This window comes from Medicago sativa, chromosome 8, assembly GCF_051527215.1.
Source record: "Medicago sativa cultivar Bolivia chromosome 8, Bolivia_mono, whole genome shotgun sequence".
Taxonomy (NCBI): domain Eukaryota; kingdom Viridiplantae; phylum Streptophyta; class Magnoliopsida; order Fabales; family Fabaceae; genus Medicago; species Medicago sativa.
In genome coordinates this window covers 18,770,900-18,796,268 of record NC_140756.1, presented here as the reverse complement: position 1 = coordinate 18,796,268, position 25,369 = coordinate 18,770,900, and the positions used below count along the sequence as shown (strand labels likewise).

At 33.6% G+C, this 25,369-nt stretch overlaps 2 protein-coding genes across 3 annotated transcripts; both read right to left on the bottom strand.

The window, feature by feature from the left end:
* Nucleotides 1–161: 161 nt before the first annotated feature.
* Nucleotides 162–4,481, bottom strand: RMF (reduced male fertility). Its single transcript, XM_085731779.1, has 8 exons — nt 4,271–4,481; nt 3,184–3,383; nt 3,051–3,095; nt 2,390–2,554; nt 2,237–2,284; nt 1,917–2,087; nt 1,397–1,504; nt 162–527 (listed from the first exon to the last, which is right to left on the bottom strand). Exons 1-8 carry the CDS (start codon nt 4,408–4,410, stop codon nt 445–447), a joined length of 960 nt encoding a protein of 319 aa, XP_085587905.1. The 5' UTR covers nt 4,411–4,481; the 3' UTR covers nt 162–444.
* A 10,337-nt stretch (nt 4,482–14,818) lies between these two features.
* Nucleotides 14,819–25,024, bottom strand: LOC146897537 (histone-lysine N-methyltransferase ATX3-like). 2 transcript variants are annotated; one of them, XM_085731778.1, is made up of 24 exons: nt 24,026–25,024; nt 23,864–23,919; nt 23,553–23,751; nt 22,044–22,151; nt 21,879–21,947; nt 21,703–21,771; nt 21,493–21,584; nt 21,258–21,395; nt 20,858–20,993; nt 20,705–20,777; nt 20,451–20,550; nt 20,210–20,334; nt 19,954–20,099; nt 19,187–19,291; nt 18,904–18,968; nt 18,608–18,821; nt 16,479–16,562; nt 16,300–16,347; nt 16,092–16,181; nt 15,916–16,002; nt 15,619–15,693; nt 15,324–15,424; nt 15,068–15,206; nt 14,819–14,978 (listed from the first exon to the last, which is right to left on the bottom strand). In XM_085731778.1, the coding sequence occupies exons 1-23, from the start codon at nt 24,602–24,604 to the stop codon at nt 15,116–15,118; spliced, it is 2,850 nt and encodes a 949-aa protein (XP_085587904.1). In that variant the 5' UTR covers nt 24,605–25,024; the 3' UTR covers nt 14,819–14,978; nt 15,068–15,115. The 2 variants fall into 2 exon arrangements, with proteins under 2 accessions (XP_085587904.1, XP_085587903.1); XM_085731777.1 differs by having other exon boundaries at nt 14,819–15,206.
* Nucleotides 25,025–25,369: the final 345 nt, after the last annotated feature.

Here is a 25,369-nt window from a genome sequence, read left to right as displayed (position 1 = left end):
TGTCTGCAAAATATTCCTTAATACTGTAGCTGCACATACTACTTGGACCTTTATGACATTGCAAGAATTCATGCAAAGTCAGCTCTTGACCATTACCAATGATCATAAGTAATATTCATCTGACTTTAGTTTGATTTTAGCATACTGAACAAGCATTTCAATTTTAGGGAAACAAATATATCAAGACTTATAGGAAATTTCCAACTTCCATACAAAAGAATTCTTCTCCGCTACTATATATCAACTTTTCTGTTGGAAATAGTATTCACTATGGTCTTTCAATGTTTAAACCATTAGCTACGTGTGGGAAATTAATGAATAGGTGTACAATATTTGTTTTCAATTGAAAGAACTAAGTCTTGTATAAAAATGTCATAAAGCATTTTAAAGGGTAGGGATGAACTACCCAACCCCAGCCCTTCTCAAAGATGGGTTTGAGATGAGTCACAGCAGCTGCTGAGAGATTCTGATGGAAACAACTTCTCCACCAGGTCCTGCCCTCATAGCTTGGTACTTCACATGAAGACCTGCTTGTATTGAAAAATAAAATGAAACATCATGAGAAATCAAAGTAACCATATAAAGAAAAAACAATTGGAACTAAGTACATGAGTTTCAATACTTAATCATATGCAAAAGCTAGATATTCAAATGAGTTTAACTGTACTGTAAAAAAAACAGAAAACGATTTTAACTACAAGACATCAGTGAAATTGCCAAGGCGGGTCTAAATAAGAAATTTGGGGTTTTAAGCTTTCTGAGATTTATTGGTGTCTCTAGATATGCACATGTGTAATGTGTTTAATTAGTTATTGGTCGCATGGTACATACAACATTTAGGCTTCAATTTTTGGGGTATTGTTAAAGACGTGGAAAAAGAATTGATAGTTGTTCATGCATTGATAATATTTATCATCAAAGATGAAGATTTGGGACTGTAGTAGATTGGTGCAGACTGCATGCTTATCTCAGTTAATGGTGAATTAGCATGAATAGTTGTGGAGTTTAATTGAAGTATTGGAAATTTGGAACAGTTAGTTTGGGAAAGAGAAATGGTATTCAGGTATGGACATCAATTGAGGTTGGACAAATAGAATGGTAAACAAATTGGATGGGGACTAACCGACTTTGCAGAACCGCAATAACAGATGAAGGATCTTGTCCTTCTTGGTACACACACTGGAGCCAAAGGGAGACTCAATAAAATTCTGTATTGGAGTGAATCAATTGTTGTAGCATAGGGCTGATTTTACTGATTTGTTTGTTTTGGTGACTATTGACTGGTTAATATGCATCGTGTTGCTGTCATCATATTTGTACTTATTCTTATAGCAGGTTTTCTGATATTTACTTCAGTAATTGAGTCAGGGACATGAAAGCTGTTAACGTTTCTAACCTTCATTTTCTTGTAAATTAGTGTTCACAGCTACTGCATGAAAAGCAATCATGGCCTTGGGTTGCCAGTCATTATCCTTCCCAATCCATGACTTGTAATCAAATACCGCTGCCATTTAATTTAAAAAGTAAAATATATTAGTGTGATGTGTAATGCCAGAACTTAGTAACTATCTTCTTGGAAGGGTAAGCAACATAAAGCAGTAATTTAGAACATAAATTTACTCTAATGCTTATTCCCCAAACCAAGAATCATTCGGAGGCTTCACAGTCCTTTTGAAATTAATTTGTTCCTGGACTATCTATGCATTCATTCTTCACTGCAGATAAATATGCGTAACCTTAACTGAAACTAGTAAAAAGTATAATTTCCATGTATATATGTTTCTATTCTGCTAGACAGAATGTGACTACTTTATGCAATGACATGACATTAGGTTGGTGGTTTATCTTAATTCTTAAAGAGCAACATTAACAAGGCCACTGACTGTTGGTAAGTTGACTCATGTATAAAGATTTACCAGAAGTAGAAGAACTCGCCAGGTGTTTGACATCAAAAATGGAGCCAGCAGCCCCATCAGCTCGTTTCTTGATATCATGAGATCCTACAACCTCGTAATCCCAGTTCCCATTTTCATAGTCTTCACAGAGGAACAGCTCTATATGCCTTGCATCCAATGTCTGCATTGTTCCTATATAAGCAGAAAAAACATGTTAAATTGAATAAGAGTATTCTAGCCTTATTCTAATGCAAACCTTTGCGGTACAAAACAGAAACCACTGATGAATTATTCATGGTGTTAAGGGATATACAAAACTCATTGGATTATATTGAAATTACCATCACAAGTATTGAGGTCACAAACTGGGCATCGCACAAGCTGCAGATCTGAAATTTAAACAAACAAAACTTTATTTAATCGAAAACTTATATCATCTGCTAAATTAATTGATATCAATGATAGTTATACAGTCAAAGGTAACTGGAGAGTACCAGCAATCCAGATTCCGGGTTTAATGTTGTCCAAAAAGCAACAACCGTGAGTCTTCAACATATTTTCTATGCTTTCTTCTTTCTTTAACTCTCCCGGAAAGTTCAGTCTCTCTGTCAGGAGGGCTACTGTAGAACCAAAGGAAAAAGCACCGATGCGCATCCAGTCTGATAGAACATATTATAAAATAGTTACAACATCAAAAACTTTACAAGTCTACTAGTGCTAAAGCTGCACATAATTCATGTAACAATATGTGAAATATACATTGAATAAGAATGAATCGGTTAATGGTTGGATAATTCTAGGTATCAAATTAGCAAATTTACGTCATAGCTAAGCAATAAAAAAGAAGAAATTGCATTTATATAGAATGTAGAATTTTGCATAAGCAATAAGGTTTACGATGTACATATATAATTGTCAGGTCTAGATTTTGGGCATTCAACTTGTCAATCTAAGGCATTCGATAAAAGATTGATGACTCACACAAATCAAAAACTCAAAATTTTAATTGTGCAATATTCCTCAATGATAAAAAGCATCAACTGTGCGGTCACTTACCACATCAAATTCATTTCCATAACTGTGTGTGGAATCTATTAAAATTTATTGTGAATCTCACAATATATTAGGATATAGATACAGCATGTGAAAAATTACCAATGTGCTTCTCCTGCTGACGGAACTTGTAGGAGTGACTCCCATCTGAAAATTCAATTTCAAAATCAACGTTAATCAGACAGTGGCAATACCATTCATGAACATTGATGAAGGTGTAGGTGCTATTTCTTACCAAAAGCTGAAGTGTAGAGCTTGCTCCACTTGAATGCCACAGGTGGAGGAGATGGAACTTGAAGATCACGCAAGCAAACGAACTTCCAAATAGCATCATCCATGATCACACGGCGGAACCATCGGTTTGTCGCAGCCAGCATAATCAGAGATTTTCCATCCAGAAACTTCGCAATCTCGGTCCAAATATCGTCATCAAACCTTCATTAAGCATTCTGATTAATAATTAATCAATAAAATCTATAGAAAATTAATAACATCTACAGAAAATACGAATAATAACTTAGTAACTAATCAAAATCATATTAGATTCTATCATGAATGTTTTGCGCGTACAAAAGCTACAGAAAATTAGCGAATGATTATTTTAAAACTTTAAATGCATGTTCCTTAATTGATCATTTCCACATATAAAAGCTATAGAAAACGAATATTTGAATATTTTGAACATTTTTTAATTCAGAAAACATAACAGAATTGAAAAAGTGATTAAGCATTTAAGCTTTCGTGAAGTTCAAAACTGAAATTACTGACTCAGCGTAAGCACATTTTGCAGAGTTCAACAGAAAACAAGCTTCGCTACTGAACAGAGAAACTCATCGAACAAATCAGAATCAAATATTCAAAATCATATCGGATGCAGTTTTTTCATTTCATCTTCGGTCAAAATCTTCTTAAAATTAACAAAATAAAGTGCGATCTAAAATCGAACTAAAAATTCATAATCGTATCCAATTTTCAAATGCTTCTAATAGAAAAAGTAATCAAAGGAACAAAAACGAAGATGCTTATTCAAATCGCAAACGAAGTAACAGAATATGCATAGATTCAACTCAATTCAACTGATTCGTTCAATTCAACACAATATACATATAAATCAACTTAATATAACTAAAAACAGTTCAAAATTCAGATCTAACCGAAAATTCAAACTGAATTTCTGATCTGAAGCTTAGAAATGCAAATGCTATATCACATACACGAACGATGAAGTTTAAATGCAACATGTAAAATTCAAATCGAGTAAAGTGAATGTAACTGAAATCGAATTTCAGAGAGAGAGAGAGAGAGAGAGAGAGAGAGAGAACCAAGAGAAAGTGGAATGAGCGGAGAGAAAGCGAGGACGAGGAGAGTTGCAAGAGCAGATGGTTTTGTTACGTCGGATTCGCTTCGCCGGAGGCAGTTCTCCGGCGTCGGAGGAAGTAGCGTTGTTGAGTTGCTTTCTCATGCTTGCTCAGAAATTTGAAAAGGTGGTGAAGGAAGCAACACACGCGTTCTGTGTAAGCTCTTTGAGTTTCGCTCTTTATATAGTCGCGCCAAAATCGAACTTTTCAAATTAATTTTAAATATTTAAAAGTTTCTGTAAAATAATTCATCTCATCATTCTTTATGCGTGAGTTTAAAATAAAAAGTATTATGATATATATATTTTTTCATTTGTTTTTCATAACATAGATGCGAAAATAATTTCTATTGAAAATTTCATTACTACAAATTGAAAATTTATTAAAGCAGTAATTCATATTGTAATTTTTTTTTTCTAAAGAATTCATATTGTAATTATTGTCCTTACTATTTTTTTTGTTAACATTCGTGTTCTTAGGGAAAGTCCCTTGGTAATCTAGCATTCGATAATCTAACATTCTGTTGGGAGAGAAATAAAATTGACAAAAAATTGTATTATAAAAGAATTGAACTGACATTCTCCTCATTGTTCTAACTAAATAAAATCTATTGATCATAATTTGTTTAATTTTTTGAAGTATCAATTGATATTAATTACTCCATTCGTCCAAAATTATAAGTTGATTTGAGAAAGAAAAAAAAAGGTCATAAATTAGAAGTCACTTTATAATTTCAATGACCCATTAATGTTACTTTTCAAATTATATTGTATTAACTATTTATTACTTTTTCTTTTTTCAATCCTCTAATTTATTAATTAATGAAGAATAATTTTGTTAAATAACTCATAACTTCTTTTACTCATTCAAATTTAATTATTATTCTTAATTTGAGTGAAATGATCAAAACGACTTACACTATGGGACGGGAGTAATGTTCATTGTGTTTTGTTAGATAATTTAATTTCGTCCTCGTGAGCTTAGCTCATTGGTAAGGACAATGCATAAAATATGCAAGGTCTAGGGTTCGAACCCCGGCCACCACAAAAAAAAAAAGATAATTTAATTTTTTTTAGGGAATTTTTTTTTATTTATTAATTTAATTTTTTTAGGGAATTTTTTTTTATTTAATTTTGTTTAATTGAATCGTTAATGGCATGAATATATATATAATTAAATAAATGTGTCTTTTGTAAACACTTTAACTCTCTCATTGCCTGCAAAATAAAAAACAATCGTCGGTAAATAATAGGTGTGAAAGAGTTGGGGCTCCTATATACACCCTAATTTTGTGAATATCACCTCTACTCTTAGTTTTGTGAATGAAAGGGAAAAGACCCTCAACACATATAAGGCAAAGATAGGGATATGAGGTGTCCCCTTGTATGCGTGATTCTCTCTTTGGAGAAGGTGGTTACGATTCAGTTACGCATCGTTTCCGCCATGGATGCGTGATTCTCAAGCTTTTCTTTTCCTTCTTTCCTTGCTTCTCTCTCTTGTTCTCTGTTTTTCTTTCTTGTTCCTTTCATGGCACCTCGCAACAACAATGGCGTAGGTCCTTCATATGAAGCTTCTTTGGATCAAACGAGTCCATATTTCGTTCATCCAAGTGATGGACCCTCCTCTGTTTCTGTTACTCCGGTGCTGAATGGTTCTAACTACCATTCCTGGGCTCGCTCCATGCGTAGAGCTCTTGGTGGAAAAATGAAGTTTGAATTTGTTGATGGAACGATTCCTCCGGTTACTGATGATTTTGATCCTTCTTTTCGTGCGTGGAATCGTTGTAACATGCTGGTACATTCTTGGATTCTGAATTCAGTTGATCCTTCGATATCTCAGTCCATCGTTTTCATGGAAAATGCCATGGATGTATGGAATGATCTCAAAGAACGCTTCGCTCAAGGTGATTTGGTAAGAATTTCTGAATTAATGCAAGAAATATATGCTTTGCAACAAGATTCGAAGTCTGTAACTACTTTTTACTCTGAATTGAAAGTGTTATGGGAAGAGTTAGAGATTTACTTGCCCATACCTAGCTGTAGTTGCAGAACTCAGTGTTCTTGTGCTTCTATGCGCACAGCTAGAAAGAATCATCTACTTTTGTATGCTATGCGTTTTATTACTGGATTGAATGAGCATTTTAGCATGGTTAAGTCTTAGATCCTTCTCATGGATCCTCTTCCTCCTATGAATAGAATTTTTTCTATGGTGTTACAACATGAAAGACAGGGTAATTTTACACCTCCTGTTGAAGATTCTTTACCCTCTATCAACTCAGTCAATAGTGGGAAATTTAAGAGTAACTACTCAGGGAACATGAATAAGGGTACCAATCAGGGATCTAATTCCAATTATCACAAGCCTAGAGTGTGTAGTTTCTGTGGCAGGACTAACCACACAGTAGAGACATGCTACAAGAAGCATGGTTATCCCCCTCATTTACAAAGAAATTACAATGCTTCAATAGCCAATAATGTTTCTGTTGATAATGATACTGGAGATTCCTCTTCTCAACATGAGTCAGGAACAGTTGCTACAACTTCAATCACACCTGAACAGTATGAGAAGCTGATAAATCTGCTTCAGAATTCATCTTTTAAACAAGATTCAGCACCTGCACAAGCTTCCTCTAATCAGGTTTTTTCCATCCCAAATGGTCATACACCAAATGGTAAGCGTAGTACAGGTTTTATTTTTTCTTTAACTTGTCATAATTTTGCTCTAAATTCCTGGATCATTGATTCAGGAGCTAGTGATCATATTTGTGGAAATCTCAAGTGGTTTCATTCTTACAATGAAATTACTCCTATGCATATCAAATTGCCTACTGGCCACTTTGCAATAGCTAAATATGCTGGAACCATTAAATTCACTTCAGATTTTTCTATCTCTCATGTGCTATATGTCCCTGAATTTCAATTCAATTTACTTTCTGTTTCAAAAGCATGTGATTCTTTGGATTGCATATTCAATTTTAATGGTTCTCAGTGTTTCATTCAAGCATGGAAAACTCAGAAGATGATTGGTTCTGGTGAAAGAAGAGAGGAATTATACTACTTAACTCTTCCAGATAAGGTTGCTTGTCATACAAGTAAAGCCAACACCACCTTCTCTCCTTTACCAGACAATGCCTTATGGCACTTTAGACTTGGCCACCTTTCTATTTCTAGGATGCATACCTTACATTCTCATTTCCCTTTTGTTAATGTAGATAGTAAAGCTACTTGTGATGTATGTCATTTTGCTAAACAAAGGAAACTTCCTTTTGTACCCAGTTGTAATAAAGCAAGCAAGCCTTTTGAGCTAATACATTTTGACATTTGGGGTCCCATTTCTGTTAAATCAATTCATGGTCATTCTTATTTTTTAACTGTTGTTGATGATTTTAGTAGATTTACTTGGTTAATTCTTATGAAGTCCAAAGCTGAAACCAGACAGCATATTATTAGTTTCATTTCCTTGATAGAAAATCAGTTTTCATGCAAAGTTAAAATCATCAGAAGTGATAATTGACCTGAGTTTTCTATGACTAATTTCTACAATTCAAAAGGAATTTTACACCAAACTAGTTGTGTTGAAACTCCCCAACAAAATGCTAGGGTTGAAAGAAAACACCAACATATTTTGAACATTGTTAGGGCTTTATTATTTCAGTCAAATCTTCCAAAACAATATTGGTCTTATGCTGCTATCCAAGCTGTTTACATCATGAATAGGGTTACCAGTCCTGTTATTGATAATCATACCCCTTATTTTCTCTTATATAGACAATTACCTGATTTACAAACACTCAAAGTTTTTGGTTCTCTGGTTTTTTCAACTACTTTACAAGCACATAGAACAAAACTTGCTCCTAGAGCAAGAAAATGTGTTTTTTTGGGATATAGAAATGACATGAAAGGGGCAGTTTTGCTGGACATTAACAATAAGGAAATTTTTATCTCTAGGAATATAACTCATCATGAAACCATTTTTCCTTATCAGCCAGCTTCATCACCAGCCACATGGCAATACTACTCCAATAAATCCCCATCCTCTGATCCTTCCTCTTATTCTGATGACACTAATACTCTACCTTCACTTCCCATATCTCCATCTCCATCTCCATCATCTCCACAAATTCTCTGTGACAATGATAACCTTTCCACTAACAACAGACCTGTCAGATCAAAACATCCTCCACCTTATCTGAAAGATTATGTGTGTAATTCCTCTTCCTCTACATCAGCACCACTCTCTTCAGGTACTCCTTACCCTATTGCATCATATCACTCATTTGCACACTTATCACCTTCACATAAGTCTTTTTCTATGTCTGTCACCAACTGTACTGAGCCAAAAACCTACAAGGAGGCTTGTCAGTCTGACCATTGGTTAAAAGCTATGAATTCTGAATTGGATGCATTGGATAAGAATGGTACTTGGACTATTGTTGATCTCCCACCTAACATTAAGCCAATTGGAAGCAAATGGGTTTACAAAATCAAGCATAAAGCTGATGGTAGCATTGAAAGATACAAAGCAAGGCTGGTTGCTAAGGGCTATAATCAAGTTGAAGGTATTGATTTTTTTGATACTTTCTCTCCAATAGCCAAGCTTACCACAGTAAGAACACTACTTGCTATTGCTTCTATTCACAGTTGGCACCTTCACCAGTTAGATGTGAATAACGCCTTTTTGCATGGAGAGTTACAAGAAAATGTATACATGTCTATACCTGAAGGAGTTGTCAGTGCCCCTAATAAGGTTTGCAAGCTACAGAAAAGTCTGTATGGTCTCAAGCAGGCCAGCAGGAAGTGGTATGAGAAGTTAACTTCTTTATTACTTGCAGAGGGTTATACTCAGTCAGCTTCAGATTACTCTCTCTTTACACATCAACATGATGGTGATTTTACTGCTTTGTTGGTATACGTTGATGATATTATCTTAGCAGGTTCCTCTCTCACTGAGTTTGCTAGAATCAAATCCATCTTAGATGCACAATTTAAGATTAAGGATTTAGGTGTTTTGAAGTATTTCCTGGGATTGGAGGTAGCTCATTCCAAAGAGGGGATCTCCATATCACAAAGAAAGTATTGCTTGGATTTATTGGAATCTTCTGGGCTGCTTGGTTCCAAACCTGCCAGTACTCCTTTAGACACTTCCATAAAATTGTATCAAGACAATAGCAAACCTTTTGCTGATGTGTCTTGTTACAGGAGGCTCATAGGCAGGCTACTTTACCTTAACACTACAAGACCAGACATTACACTAGCCACTCAACAACTCAGTCAATTTTTACATGCTCCCACCACATTGCATTACAAAGCAGCATGTAGGGTTATAAGATACTTGAAGCAAAACCCTGGTCTTGGATTGTTTTTTCCTAGAAAGTCAGAACTACAGATTCTTGGCTATGTAGATGTAGACTGGGCAGGATGTAGCGATACAAGGAAATCAACTACTGGTTTTGTTTTCTTTCTAGGCTCATCTCTAATATCTTGGCGTGCTAAGAAACAACAGACTGTCTCCAGATCTTCCTCAGAAGCTGAGTATAGGGCTCTATCCACTACAACCTGTGAACTTCAGTGGTTGCTATACATTTTGAAAGACTTACAGATCAAATGCATCAGGCAACCAGCTTTATACTGTGACAGTCAGAGTGCTATACATATAGCCTCAAATCCAGTGTTCCATGAGAGGACAAAACACTTAGAAATTGATTGCCACTTGGTAAGGGAAAAAGTTCAGAAAGGAGTATTAAGATTGCTACCTATTTCTACTGATGAACAATTGGCAGATTTTCTAACCAAACCTTTACCACCACCTAAGTTCAATTCATTTGTATCCAAGCTGGGTTTGATAAACATTTATCTCTCTCCAGCTTGTGGGAGGCTATTGAAGCATAACATGGAAAGTTTAGAATCAAAAATACTGCAAGATAATGAAGAGGAACATGTTGCACCAGCTTTACTTGTAATGCAAGTAAACAATTCACTAGAAGAGAATAACAGCTGTAACTACCTCATGAGTTAGTTAGAAGTGTAGTAGTTATATGGTGTATAATGTACATGATAGGTTACTTTAGACCTGCAAGCCTTATGTATAAATATCAAACACCATGTAACAGTTCAGAATCAATTCAATACAATAATATTTCATTCACATTTTCAGTTTCTCAATAATAAACAAAGTAAATTCGTTTTGGTTGTTATAAAGTGTTGCTTATATTAATAATGCTGCTTGCAATACTGTATTTCAACGGGTTAATATGGTTTTACCCTCTTTTATATAGGCGAAATTTGGTTTACTTCTTGTAAAAAAAATTGAAGTCCCCCCCTTTAACTTAAAGATTATTTGGTTTTGGACCCTCGGTGCATATGAATGTGCAGATATTTATGGGTTAATAGACTTTTACCCCCTGCCATATAGGTGAAATTTGGTTTACCCCCTGCCACATCAGCGAAAATGCACAGTCATATGCACGGAGGGTCCAAAACCAAAGAATATTTAAATTACAAGGGGATCTCCAAAAAAAATTTACAGAGGGAATAAACCGAATTTCGCCTATATAACATGGGGGAGTAAAAGCTTATTAACCCTATTTCATGCTTATTTGTTTCTTAATCGAATCATTTTGCATGGTTGTAGTAGCATTCTTATTCATCCATAAAAACAAGTGTTCTTTCAAATTAAATTGTATAGCGTGATTTAAACATTTCTTTTAAAAAGAGATTATATGAGACTGCCATTTACTAGCATTGTTAGTACTACCTATTTGTCAAATCCCATGAACAGTTTTTAAATCAAACATGGTACAAAAAATGTAGTTCAATTCATTCTCTCTATTTTTTTAGCACATTGAACACACCCTATATCAGTATAGTAATTTTTCAATGAAATTATTCTCGGGTGTGTTTGATGGTCATGATAAGTGATAAAATAGAATAAACCGTATTATATTCCTTTTGGTGATAGTTTTGTTCTTGTATACTTTGTCAATTTTAATCAAGTTAAATTTTCCTTTCTTTGTTATTTCTTGTATACTACGATCATGATTGAATAGATACCTTTAGTTTTGAGATTGTAGGAAAAAAAAAATCAATGGTAGACTTTTCATAATCTCAATTCTCTATTTTTGTTATGGAATTATAAAACCTTAGCTTATAATTCAATTTTATTATTCTTCATACATATAATCATAGAAGTATGATTGTCTTTTGTCAAAAAAAAAAGTATGATATCTAACCCTAAATATCAAGGGATGGGCTGAAAGGTGAAGCTTTATATTAACATATACGATCATATAATCACATGACTTTTAGAAATGTGAGGGTTGATGTCTAACCTAAATAACGATAAAATTTATTTGAATGTTATTAACCAAAACATATTTTTATGAGAATAAATATAATAGATTTTTTAAATATAAGAAAAGGGATTTTAGTCAAGTTTTAGAAAATAATTAAATCTTTTTAATATAATTACCCTAATTTAATAATGTTTTTTGAAGGGCTAATTAGTAATAATGTTGGTGACTTTTAGAAAGGCAGGTTTTAAAAAAAAAAAAAAAATCTTGCTCTTTTTTGTTACACCTAGAAGATATAAAAATCTTGATCTTTTTTGTTACACCTAAAAGATTTTTTATTTTTTTTGGATAATAGAAAGATATGTTTTAAAAATATATTGAAGAAAGTTTGTTTTAAAAATATAACGAAGAAATATTTGTTTTAAAAATAGGGTATTTGATACTATAAATAGGTTAAAACTTAAAAGCCTCCATTAGGGTTGCAGCGAAAAGCACATACTTGAGTTTTTGTTCCTTTGTTTTCGATCCACTGCTTTTGTTTCGACGAGAAAGAAGCCATCATCATCACTGTTTTTGTTTCAAAGGAATCCTGTTATGATCAGCGGCGAAGCTAGTAAATTTTTTGCGAGGGGGCCAATATAAAGAAGAAATAAAAAATATTTTACAAACTTATATATTAACCTTTTTTTTGTGAACACTAATATATTAAACTTAATCGATAAGTAAAATAAATTCACAATATTTTTTTACTTATATTTAATGAAACAACAACGAAGAAAATAAAAGTTAACAATAGTTATTTGTAAAAGATGAGCTCTATGGAGTTTTAAGAAGACAAATTTATCCATATTGACACTAAACTAAATAGATTATCAATTTTTGTTAATATAATATCTCTTTGAACCAACAAAATTGTTTGGAGTAGCCAAATAATATATTCATGGGGTAGCTATATATTAAACTTATGCTAGTTATTCAAGATTTTTTTTTCTCTTGGGGTAGCCAATGCTACCCCATCCCTTTGAAGCCCTTCGCCCCTGGTTATGATGAAGGAGATTATTTTGCGTGGGGCCTTGTTACTTGGAATTCTTTTCAGTTTGTGTTTCGTTCTCAGTTTTTCTTCTGCTGGCTTTCATAATCTTGTATATTTACTGGTTGCCTTTGCACTGTTTTGCACCATCTTGTGTTGGGAGCCTGTTGATAAGAAGAAGAAGAACATCGACCTTCCTCTCCAAAAAAAGAAGATCTCAAAGAATGGTGTTCCAAAAGAGACCTACAGAACCAAAATAGTTACGGCTCCAAAACCAAAAAAGTTGGCAAATAATGATGAATTTGGAGCTGTGTGGTCGCCGTTTTATTTTTGATGATTCTGCTGATTTTATTTTTTTTTATTTGTATTTTGTTAGGTTCCATCCTGAATTATGTAACAACAATTGTGTATGACCACATCCACTTTATTTGGTGAGAATAACAATGCTATGTATCATTACTTGCTTTTAGATAACAATGCAATATTTTTATTGTAATTCTTATTTTGATAGGTTATTGTATTATATTGAAACTCTTTGTCTCCTTATCATTGTTTCAATGAATCAGCAAGAACTATAAACAGCTCGAATGTAATTTTTAAAATTCATAATTAGTAATCACTCAAGAACTTTAAGCTGGCATTGATTTCGCAAAGAGACTGAATGGACAAGTTTCATCACTTACAGATATCTTCATGGTTGAATTTCTTATGGCATGTTGTGGTACACAACATATATCATTCACTTTGAAAATCAGTGAATAGGTCGTTCATGTTTAAATCACATGGAAATATATTTATTGGCTTTTTAATTGGTATATTCAAATCTTACTATGCTGCAGAAATGTGAATATTTTTACTTTTGGTTTCTGTGTAGAATTGTGAATAATTGTGTTACTTTTGGTTTCTGATCACTGTTATGTTAATTTCTTTGAAAAAATCATGAAACTGCTTTAAATTTAGTATAAATTGCTGACATTAACAGAGTTGTATTTTTAATTTTATATATGCTGATATTCATGATAACATACAACAATATTAACCAGATAATCATCTACTCATGCAATGTTCTTCATAAACTGATAGTCAATGTTTTGTTTTATTAAGAGTAGCGAAACATTTTTATTCTTAATGATTTTTATATATTTACGAATATGTAAATTGATTCATGTGTTGAATGACTAGTAACCCTTGCTTCCAATCCTTGATTTAGGATAATTGTTTGGATGGTAATCATTTTAGAGATATTGTATTATCACATTTGTGACATTTGATTTAACAATCTTAAGAAATTTCAATGTAACGGCTCTACCTAAGACATTAGGGGGTTGTAATCAAAGAAGAGGGCACCCAAGACATTGAGCTTAGCTATTTTGTTAGATCGTTATGATACTAAGGAAATAAATTGTAGTAACGTAAATTTCAATAAATAGAGTCAATGTCTATTGTTATAAATACTCGTAAATTTTTGATATAATGACCAACTTATTCGTCCAAGTAAGTAACATTTAAATTTATTAAAATGATAATTCTATTCTGTTTCATAACTATGTCACCGCCAACATAGGTTATTGATATCTTCTCATTCTAATTGGAAACGTGTAACCCATATCCTGAAATATATTTGAGATTTTTTAAAATAAAAGAATGATGACCAGACCAAAAAAAAAAGAATGATGTAAAAGAATTTGTTTAGGGAGAATGATGTAATAGATGATCGCAATATTTGAATCGCCCTTTTAATTTATATTTTCTTTTCTTCCTTCAAATTCAAAAAAGAAATTATATTTTCTAAAAAATGAAAAATAAGTTTTTATCACCCTTTTTCTCGAAAGCTCATCTCAGTCTCTCACACATAGCCTAAATAGACTCAGTTATGTCTTATTTCAATCTCATCGACCTTTTTCTTTTTGGTTTCAATGTGGTTGATTTTAATCGTACCATAATACATAAACAAAACGCGGGTTCCAATATTTTACAATCCAAAACTAGGTAAACTAATGGTTAAAAAACAAATTGGAAAATGCTGCCAAGCATCCAAAGAACACAGGTCAAAGAAACCATATAGTAATATTCTCTTAAAAAAAATGTTTATTCAACTTTAAAGTTTAAAAATGCATAAACCATGACCAGATATTGATTTCTCTTTTGAGAAATACCAAATAAAGTATAACTGTATAAGAGATATGGCCAACCGTTTCGCTGTAGAACCAGAAAAGCACCGAGTATATGTGTGCTCCTATACACCTTTTGTCTTCAATGAGCATTTCTTCCAAATGTCAAAAGAATTTGGAGAATATAAAGGAACCATGTGGCAAGTTACAAAAATGCCTCCAGCTCAATTGCTCAGAAGTTTCCTATTTAATTACATATATAAAATTATATACAAATTATACTAAACTGGTAAAAAAAATAAAAATAAAAAGCTCAATGAACAAATTTTTACCCTATGGTTAGATGACTGAAATCGCTCAAGGAGCAAAAAATGCTAAACCTAGTTCATAAATTTTCTACAGTTGGGTGCTCTGCAAAGGCAGGGAACTTTCTGTTCTTCTTGCTCGTCTGGATCGAACAAGTAATCATACCTGTTACAACATCAGAGAAAAATAAGTTAATCAAGTATACCACATACCCATGCATGCTTGGAGATGTGAGAGCACACGTTGAAAGATACGCAAACATGGATAGAGAACGAAACTTACGTAAGTTCTTGACCCGCAGAAACATTGGTTTTCGCAATAAGAACAATCCGGTTCCCTTGATTACCCAAACTCAAAATCCTTGCATAGCAGTTTGGCATGCACTGAAAGTAAATCAGAGTGAACATTAGTATACTGTTTTTCGTTTGCTATTGTAACATATCTTTATATAAAATCACATAATTGATATTAAAAAAAAATAAAAAAAAACATAATGGACAGTTGAGCTCGAGTCATAGAATTTTCAGTCAATATTTAATAAAACCCACATTGCAAGTAGATTCCAATAAAAACGTACAGAGTGGTTTATTAAACGTGCTATATTGCCCTTGTGTGTTGCATCGATGACAACCTCCTCGCTGATCTTGAACAACTGTATAATTTATATTAGTTAGTGTTATGAATAGCAGTGAATGAATTCAAATGTTATCAGCAATCATGAACCCGTCTGATGCAGGCATTTGAACCAAATATAGAAATTAAAATAACACGAATGAAACATAATGTCATTTTGAATGTGACTACTATTATAGGCTTCATTATGTTAAGCAGAATACAGACAGGTAGTACAATCCGTCTTAAATAATAGACTCACATAGCAATCTTTGCCTTCGGAACGATATTTTGCTTCCCTCAGATCAGCGACACTACGCCTTACCTGCTCACCTCGATACTCAACAACCTGCGGACAAACATAACAAGCATGAACTCTATTTCTTCACAAGAAATTGAAGCAAACCATCTTAATTAAAATAATACACAATAAGTTACCATATCTCCTTCTTGTAGATCTCTTCGAGCAAAGAGACCCCATCCATGAATACCCGATTTTCCGAAGCAAATTCTAAGATTTTCAGTTTTCTGTTGCAAAACATTAAAAAATTACTTCAAATTAAAAAAAAAATAAGAGACGGGATTTTAAAAATTGAGATAAGCAATTCAAGCAATTAATTTTAGCAAATGAAAATATATGCAATACCTGCAGATGGTGAAGACGGTCCTTGAAAGAAGTAAATACTTCAGCATCCTATCACAAATCAATATTATAAGATATTAAATTAACATTTTTCTTTCACATTTTACAGTCAAAAGCAAGACCAGGTTATTTATTTCAAAAGCATGAAGTCGAACATATATCATGCTGACCGTGAAAATTACCTTATAGTTGTTCAATTGAGTTATTTCACCTAAAGAATGAAGACTGGGTCCCCTCAGCAAATGAATAATTGCCACATCAGCTCTCTGGCAATATGGGACAAAATGTGGTAAAGAGACCAAATTGACAAAATATATATAATGTTGAGATTTAATATTGAAGAATGGCCATTGATATGACAAAATAACCAAGGATATGTTGACTAATAAATAAGTAGAAGCTTGTTAGCAATTAGATATAACAACTTGAATTAGTTTAGCGTAGATTAGAATCTGAACTATCTGATTAAGAACTGATCCATTTTCTGTTTTGTCTATTATCCTTAGTATCTGTATTTCCGTTTCTCTGATTGTAGCAAATTGGTACTATTTATCATTCTAGTACAACTTCAAATAAAAAAGAAATAAAATTGTCATTTACTCTCCAAAAATTACACGGTATCAGATTCAGAGCATCTTGCTCTGACGTAGAAACCTTCTCACAAATGTGAAAATGGCCATGACGGAAAAAACCCTGAATCCCTCTAAAACCTCTACCATGATGGAAGAAACCTTCCCACAAATGTGAAACGGCCATGACAGAAGAAACCCTAAAACCCTTAAAAACCTCTACCATCAGGGTGCAGCCAACTAGGTTTTTCCTCATCTTTGATTGATGCCCTGTCTCAAAGTTGCAACTTGCAACTCGTTAATGTAAAACTTAATGGGGAGAACTATCTTGAATGGGTTCATTCTGTGAAATTCACACTGGATGAGAAGGAAAACAAAAGTATCCAACCGAAGACACTATACAACAAAGAAAAAATGATCCTTCAGTGCAAAAATGGAAATATCAAAATTCTGTTATTGTGTGCCTTACAATACAATGGAACTATCAATTGGGAAGCCTTGCTGACAGCCAATGATGTTCGAGGAACTATTTGAGACTGCTATTGTAACCTAGAAAACTGATCATAGATTTTTTTAACTTAAAACTTGTCCCTGGCAGTCTAAAAAGGAATATAGATGTTACTGCATAGTGCATACTATATGGTGAAGTTATGGGTTTTAACTTTTAAACAAAAAATGATGACAATAAAATAATAAAGATTTTGAATATTACGATGGTTTAATATTACTGCTAATAACTTGATGACACAAAAGACTAAACATTAACCCCTATTTACAGGAATGCAAGACTCCTAATCCTAAATAAATAGGAAAATAAGGGGGAAAATCATGATAAGAACCAAGTAATATGATAACCAATCTTAGGATATAACCTAAAATACATCAGAAACTAATCCTACTATATAAATTATGATGCTAACATAATATCTCGATATTATGAATATCGAGATATTCATAAGCTTGTTTAAAACATACATGTAAATCAACAAAAGTCGAGGGAACAAACAAGTTTAAGTCCCTACGACTTAAACAGTTAAACTATGGTCTGAGATGAAGTTTTCAAGGTTGTTGCACAAATAACAGAATGTCCTGGTATGGTTGCTGCACAATGCTGGGCTCGACAGAGTGGTTCAGCAGCGTCTGGGTCACACAGAGGTCTCTGCTGCCGCAGAGCGGAGGAAGTTTGTGTAAGGAACGTGAAAGGAAAGGAAGATTAGGGTTTTTAGTGTGCAAAATACCAGAAATGTCCCTGAAACGTCTCTAACTTTAGTGTGCAAAATGCCCTTTCACTTTTGTGAAAAAAACCACACCGCACTGCTGCGAAAACCAACACACCTCATGCACCCTTATTGTTTGATACACCTAGTCTACTAGTGGTGGCTGGCCACTGTTCCACGCTGGCATGATTGACATCCTAGATACCTACTTCAACATTATATTTTGTAATTTTGGCATACATATCATGAATGTATTGTATCCTATAATTTGTAAAGAACGGTGTATCATGTATCATTGTATCATATACGTATCGTATCTGATAAACGTATTGTCGTTGTGTATCATAGGTATTCTTCTAACCAATTTTGCTCAAATATTGCATCCTTGTATATCGACGAATGAATAAGTTAAATTATCATTTCTTCCACAAAAATTATAAAATAAAACAAAACATAATAAAAGCAAAAGAATAGGTCAGTTAATACACTATTATGGCCATAATATAGTATGTATAGAATCATCACCTTATTAGAAGACCTTAGGTGCACACGACATCTCGCAGTAGAAAATGGCTCGACTCTATCATTTTCACGGGATGAACCTTCATTGAGCTCTACATTCTTTGATGAGACCAGCCTTGATCCCCGGAAGCATCCCTTGTGATTTTCAATCAAAGTTCTGGGAGCAAATATCCCCAGGGATGAATGTGAAACCAGTACAGAATCTGGACTTGGGACTCTGATAATGAATTATCATATAAAACATCATTAATAAAAAGGAAGATAGCAAAATATATATAACCAGTCACTAGAGCACAAACCTATGAACTGCGCAGTATATTATCTTCTTTGTTATTGTAGTCCCATTCTTCACCATGGAATGCAACTGTAAGTTCGAAGGTTAAACAATATTAACATATTTCCCAAGCTCTTGTAATCCTCACATGAATAAATTCAAATACATAAAAATTATTTATTCTGTATGAACCGCAAAGGATGCACCAGTCCTCCGAAAGAAAGAGAGGAGACTAGGAAGGAAAAAATCAAGAAAAAAGCAAATGTTTCTTATCAACCTAATCAACTTAAAAGAAACATGAAACTTACTTCCATGGTATACCCAGCTCTTGATGCGCACATTACATGAAAATGAGTAGAACACTTGCAACAACTTGTACAAGAACCATGGCTTTGTTTACAAATTACACAAGTCTGCAGTCACAGTGGACAAGAAACATTAACATTAGTTTATGAATACAGCCCAGCCTAAATATAAAAGAAAAATGGAAGGGAATGCCAAGTGTAATTTAAATTACAACTATGCCAATATCTTACTGAATAAATGAAGAAAAAGATATAACTGAAGGTGGAAAATTATATAGTGAATTTAGAGTTGAATTACATTTGAGCAGAGAGTACTTCGGAGGGATGAACTTTAAGAATAGTCATCCAAAAATACATAAGAATGAAGCCTTTTGGTTCGAATATCAAGTAGAGTACAACTTGTGTAAATATATCGAGTTAAAGATATACAAAAAAACAGAACACTATGCCCAGTATGCATTCTGGATTTCTGGTACATTTTGGACTCTCAGCCAAATAAAATTTAGAATCATCCAGTATGCATTCGGGATATAATTAACTGGTAGTTTTCATCTTTATGCAAGACTTATAATTGATACATTCTCTCTATATATTGGGTCTGTGTCCAAGTTTTAGTTTACATAGATTCCTAATTGTTTACTTATAGAAGTGTGCAATAACTGAAGATATTATTCTATCTAAAATTAATCTCATGCATCACACAAGTCAACATTATAGCTGAAACCAATGGTTAAAAAATGATAACATCAACTTAGAGCCCATCATCTCACCTTCACAAAGGAATTAGGAGGAATTCTAAGAATTCCCAGGGCAGGTTCCATGACCTCAGGGTTTTTGAAAACAACTTCACGTTGAAACCAAGCGCATGTTACATGAACCCACAACATCTCGACGTCAGTTGGCTTCAGAGCACCACCTGCAAATCATTTTTGCATATACAGTAGAAGCAAATTAGCACTTCATCACATAAATGATCAGGAAGAACAAAAAGAGTTCAAACTGGCCCAAAATACTAGATTGACGTACCTTTTACTGGACAAAGGCAACACTCTCTTTCAACGTCAGGGGTTTCGCATACTCTGCATACCCAAGAAGTAAAATCCTGGACATGCTTTGCACCATAGCATTCTTGGTGGACTGCTATTTGGCATCTGCATAATAAACCAGAAAACCTAGTAAATTTAACGCCTAGTAAATTTGAAACAAAATGTGAATCGTCCAAAATAATTCTACAACAAAGGGTAAAGATCAACAATAATTGAAACACCTGTTGCAGATGATAATTTTGTTATCCTCATAGTCTTCGATCCATCTACAAATAGCACATCTTTCTGTCGTCCATTTTGCATGAACTGGCTCATACTTCTCTGTCATAACAAGTAAAAATAAATAAATCTCTGCCTTCGGATATATTCAAGGGAAAGCATGCAAGTGATGCGCAACTGAATGTTTCATAAAACATGGTAAACTAGAAAAAATTAAGGCTTTCGTATATAAAAGTTACATGAAATGAACACTTACCTTGCAAAAAGGCAAGCACCTGCTGCTGATCCAAGTCCTGGGAAACTCCATCTTCTGGAATGTGCTCTGTGATCTGTAGTTGATGTGAGTCAAAAATGAGAAAGAAACACCTCGTAATAAGAAAGGCACAATACAGAAAGAACTAATACAAACCCATTTTTCAAGCGGTAGCATTGTGCTTTTCACTTTCACACTGTGTTTCCATTTTTTAGCTCTGCTTCCTGTGTGTCTTTCCCATTCACTAGGTGTCCGCTTCCTTGAATCACAAGAAACGCACTTGCACATAATTCTGAAAAATGCAATCACAAACAACTCAATGGAAGTCTTTGAAATTGTTTTGATGGTAAAGATAATAGTCAGATTTGTAGACAAATCCAGATTGACAGTAGTTACTTTTTCAAGTAATACTGGACTTATGCTCATGTAATAGTTAAACGCAAAATCATAAATAAAATTGATTTGTATACATTAAAACAGAATATACACATAAATATAAATGTGTGTGTGTGTTGATTATCAATCCCATAATATCCAAGAAGGGTTGATGGCTTACAAATGAAGCTTTGGGATGTAAATTCCTTCCATTCCATTGCACACCACCATTAACTTCTCAGGTACCACACCGTTTTGGCTATTCTCCACTGATCTGTACTTCTCAGGTACCACAACGTTTTGGCTACTCTCCACCGATCTGTCTCAAAAATATCACATAGTAAGATTCAAAGTATAAAATAAAATGCTGAATACCCTGGATTAGAAGAAAACAGCAATGGATGATTAACATGTACTTGATTTTTGACTTGTATGTCAGTGATTCCGGTAATTTACAATTTATTCTTTCCTTGCAATCTGGACAATAGTAGTCAGTATTTTCCAGATCCTGCAACCAGAAGCCAGTCATTTAAATTCAATTTCAATCACTTTGTGAACCAACTAAGTATTTAAAAAGCAATCATGTGAAATTAGTATACTGTTCCATATTAATCACGACACAGCACCTTGAAATGTTCGGTAGAAATCTTATCACACTCAGCATGCACCCATACATTGCAACCATCACAACATACCTGATTCAAAGAGCTCCCAAAAGATATCAAAATTTGAATTTATTGTACCAAAAGTATATTAAAATAAATATTAGGAAAGAAACTAAATTGACAACAGACAGTCTCACCCAATTCCCACCATCTGAATGGTGCCAAATCTTTTTGCAAATTCCACAATATTGTTTTGATTTTCGCAACTGTAATAGCAGAATATAACTTTTTTTAAATCATCTAACATTGAAAAAAAAAGTAGTGAAAATTTTGAAGCACTATATTAAGCCTTTCTGTATAACCTTGACACAATGTTTGCATAGAAATTGTGGTGCATGACTTGAATCCTTAACCTTCTTCATGGTTTTGCATGGCAACATCAAACCACAGCTAGCACAACATCTGGCATCCTGCACAATATATTCACTGGATAAAAATAAACAAATAACCAGAGTCGATAAGAGGTACAATTTTTTACAGTCAACTATTATCCTAATCTTCTTTTCAGCATAATTACTGGACAAAGCAACATAAAAACAAACAAGAACACAACAAAAGACTTACGATCTGCATTTTAGAATGGACTATTGGAACTTTCGCATGCAGATTAATCGGAAGATATTCTCAGAAAGAATTGTTAAGTATTTATTCTAGACAAGCGAAAAACATTTTGAAGTCAAGTCAATCTCATCCAAGATCATAAAAATCCGTTGATAAATAGTATCTACAAGTCTGTACCGACTGGAACAGTACAAGTTTTACATCTCCATTTCAACTTGTTTTATCAATACGACTGGAACAGTACAAGTGTTACATCACCATTTCAACTAGTTGTATCAATAAATTCATATCCTAAACTTGTTAAAATGTATAATGCTCAGAAAAATGGACCCGTCAGTTCGCAATACACGTGTCACCAATATTAATTACAAATTTGTACAGTCTATATGATTACAATTTATCTCTAAACCTGTTTGGTTCAAGGTTATGAAACATGCTGCAATATTAATTACCTGTCTTTTGTTCAGCCGAATGCTTTATAAGTTTGGAGTAATAGATACCAGTTGTAAATGCTTACGATTATTAGTCGTCCTTTTAATATTTCATGATGGCCATGAAAAACTAAAAAAACTATGCACATATAAAGAGCTTGCCTGACCATGGGTCAAAACTTACCCTCTAAAGGTGTTGCAACCACGGGTTGCAGAAAATATAAGTTAGTTAAAATTTTGTTACACTATATCCATTATTTTTCAACATTTTGGACTAAATCGTGTATCACACAACAAAAGCAGTTTGTTCAAAATTTCACTACGTTATAGCCGCTATTTGACAATAGTGCTGCCCCTAAATGAGTACATTTTGTATGGCTTACTCACTTTATCTAGGGGAATAGTTGTAGTTATTCCCCTAGATAAAAAGATGGTTTGGTGGCTACGGTGGGAGAGTTAAGAAGTGGAGTGATAAGGAGGTCAAGAGTTGATCCCCACCCTCAACATAAAAACTAACAATACCAACATTGGCAGTTAAAAAAAACAAAAATAAAAAAACAGTTATATTGATCTATTTGTGATGTTATTTATCATTAAGATTAGGGTAATCTTTGAATGTTTTCTCAAATTTCAATTGATCATGTTATCCTCTCAGATAATGTTTGCTAATTATTATTCATTGTTAGCATTAGTCCTGTAATAGTATGCAACTATGCATATATTTCACTAGTTTGTTACAAAAAAAAAAAAAAATCCCAATAAATAAACCACTTTCTTATGCAAAACACACAAAAGTAAAAAAGAAATAAAAAAAATCACCTTATCCTGGCAGTAATATTCTTGATTAATATTTGAAGCTGAGACATGTTGAAGCTTATCAGGATGTGCTTCTACGTCAGTCATTTCCTCAGCTCTCAACTGTGATTCCAGAATACCATCTTCTGCCAACTTTGCCTCCTCCAACGCCTTCCGAAAGTCACTCGGTTTGCTCTTGAACAATTGTGTTTGCCCCTGAAATCTGAACAAAGATACAAAATTAAAAACTAAAAAAAAAAAAAATAAACTTGCTGATTAAATCTCCAATAATCCAACAGAAACAACTGTAGCAAGTACCATCTAACCACACACACCTGTTCATGAATTCTGCGAAGGGGAATACCATTCCCTGCTTCACCCAAGCATAATCCTGTCCATTCATAATTCTTTTAGAGTTCAACACCAAAAACGCAAAATCAAAAACTCAAATTTACAATACAATAATAAATAAGCAAGACTTTCATATAAACAATTACCCTTGTTCCATTTTTCGAATAACCGAAAAACATCACACAAAGTGTATCCGGAACACAACAGTCGATGACAGATTGAGGAGCCTCTGAGAGAGGATCAATCACCACACCAGGCCAAGCCGGAAACCTCTTCCCGCATTTCGCCCAAACAATATCACCCAGAGTAAATTCCTCCAGCCTATAAACATCTTTCCTCCTTCCCACATTCCCATTATTCTTTTCATCTGCGCCCTCGAAACTAAGACCGGAACCAGAACCATTACTCCCGGTCTTCACCATAACCTTACCATCGTCGTCAAAGCTTGACGGAAGCACCTGAGGAGCACCACACGAGAACCGTACTTTCACCGTTTTACGCGATGAATTCAATCCAACTTCGCCAAAACCACCATTATTTGTAACTTCACTGTTCAAGGAAGCAGAACCAGTGTCAAAATCCACTTCAGAATTAAACCCATTCACTTTACGCTTCTTCTGACTCCCTGAACAACCTTCATGTTCTTCATCTTCACAATGAGGCTCATCCAATTTACAACGTTTCAATTTCGGCATTTCAACTTTAACACTACGTTTAATCACCATTTCATAAAACAACTATTTCGTTTCATCAGAAAACCCTAATTTCAAATTTCGTAACAATGTAATGAAGATTCCCACAATTCCAAAACCTCCTTGTTCAATACGTTAATCAAAAATCACAATAACCAACGCAATTCACGGTTTACGAATTATGCAATTCGAAACCCTAAACCTAATTCAAAGAGGATGAAATCGAACGATGAAGCGAAAGGAATAATGAAAACAGAAAACTGAAAGGTTTTTTATTATTCCGTTTGGAAGAGAAACCGAAAGGTGAAGAAATTTGATGGGAGATTGAAAAGTTGGTTTCGATCTCAAAAGCGATTATTGAAATAAGCGGAATGAGAGATTCTGAGAAAACACGGTGTGTGAAAATTTTGAATTGAATTGGGAGAGAAAAGCTTATGAATGAAACAATGAAGCAGAAGAAGCTTGTGTTGGTGTTGTGGTGTGTGTATGATACGTTAGGTGTGTTTGGAATTTTTAATTTTTTTTAATTGTTTTTTATTTTATTTTGACCAAGTTATTAGTAGTATTTTTTATTTTGTTTTGATAATTTTTTTTTTTATATGGAAGCTAGATAATAAATAACTGTATTTTTCCTTACAAATATAAAATAACTGTATTTATTATAGAATCCTTATAAAAGGGAAAAAAGAATTAAAATTCATGCACTTAATATTTAACAAAATTTAGTATTTTATTACATTATTATACTTTTATAAAGATTAACGATAAGACGTACACGTCCTTTAAAATAACGATAAG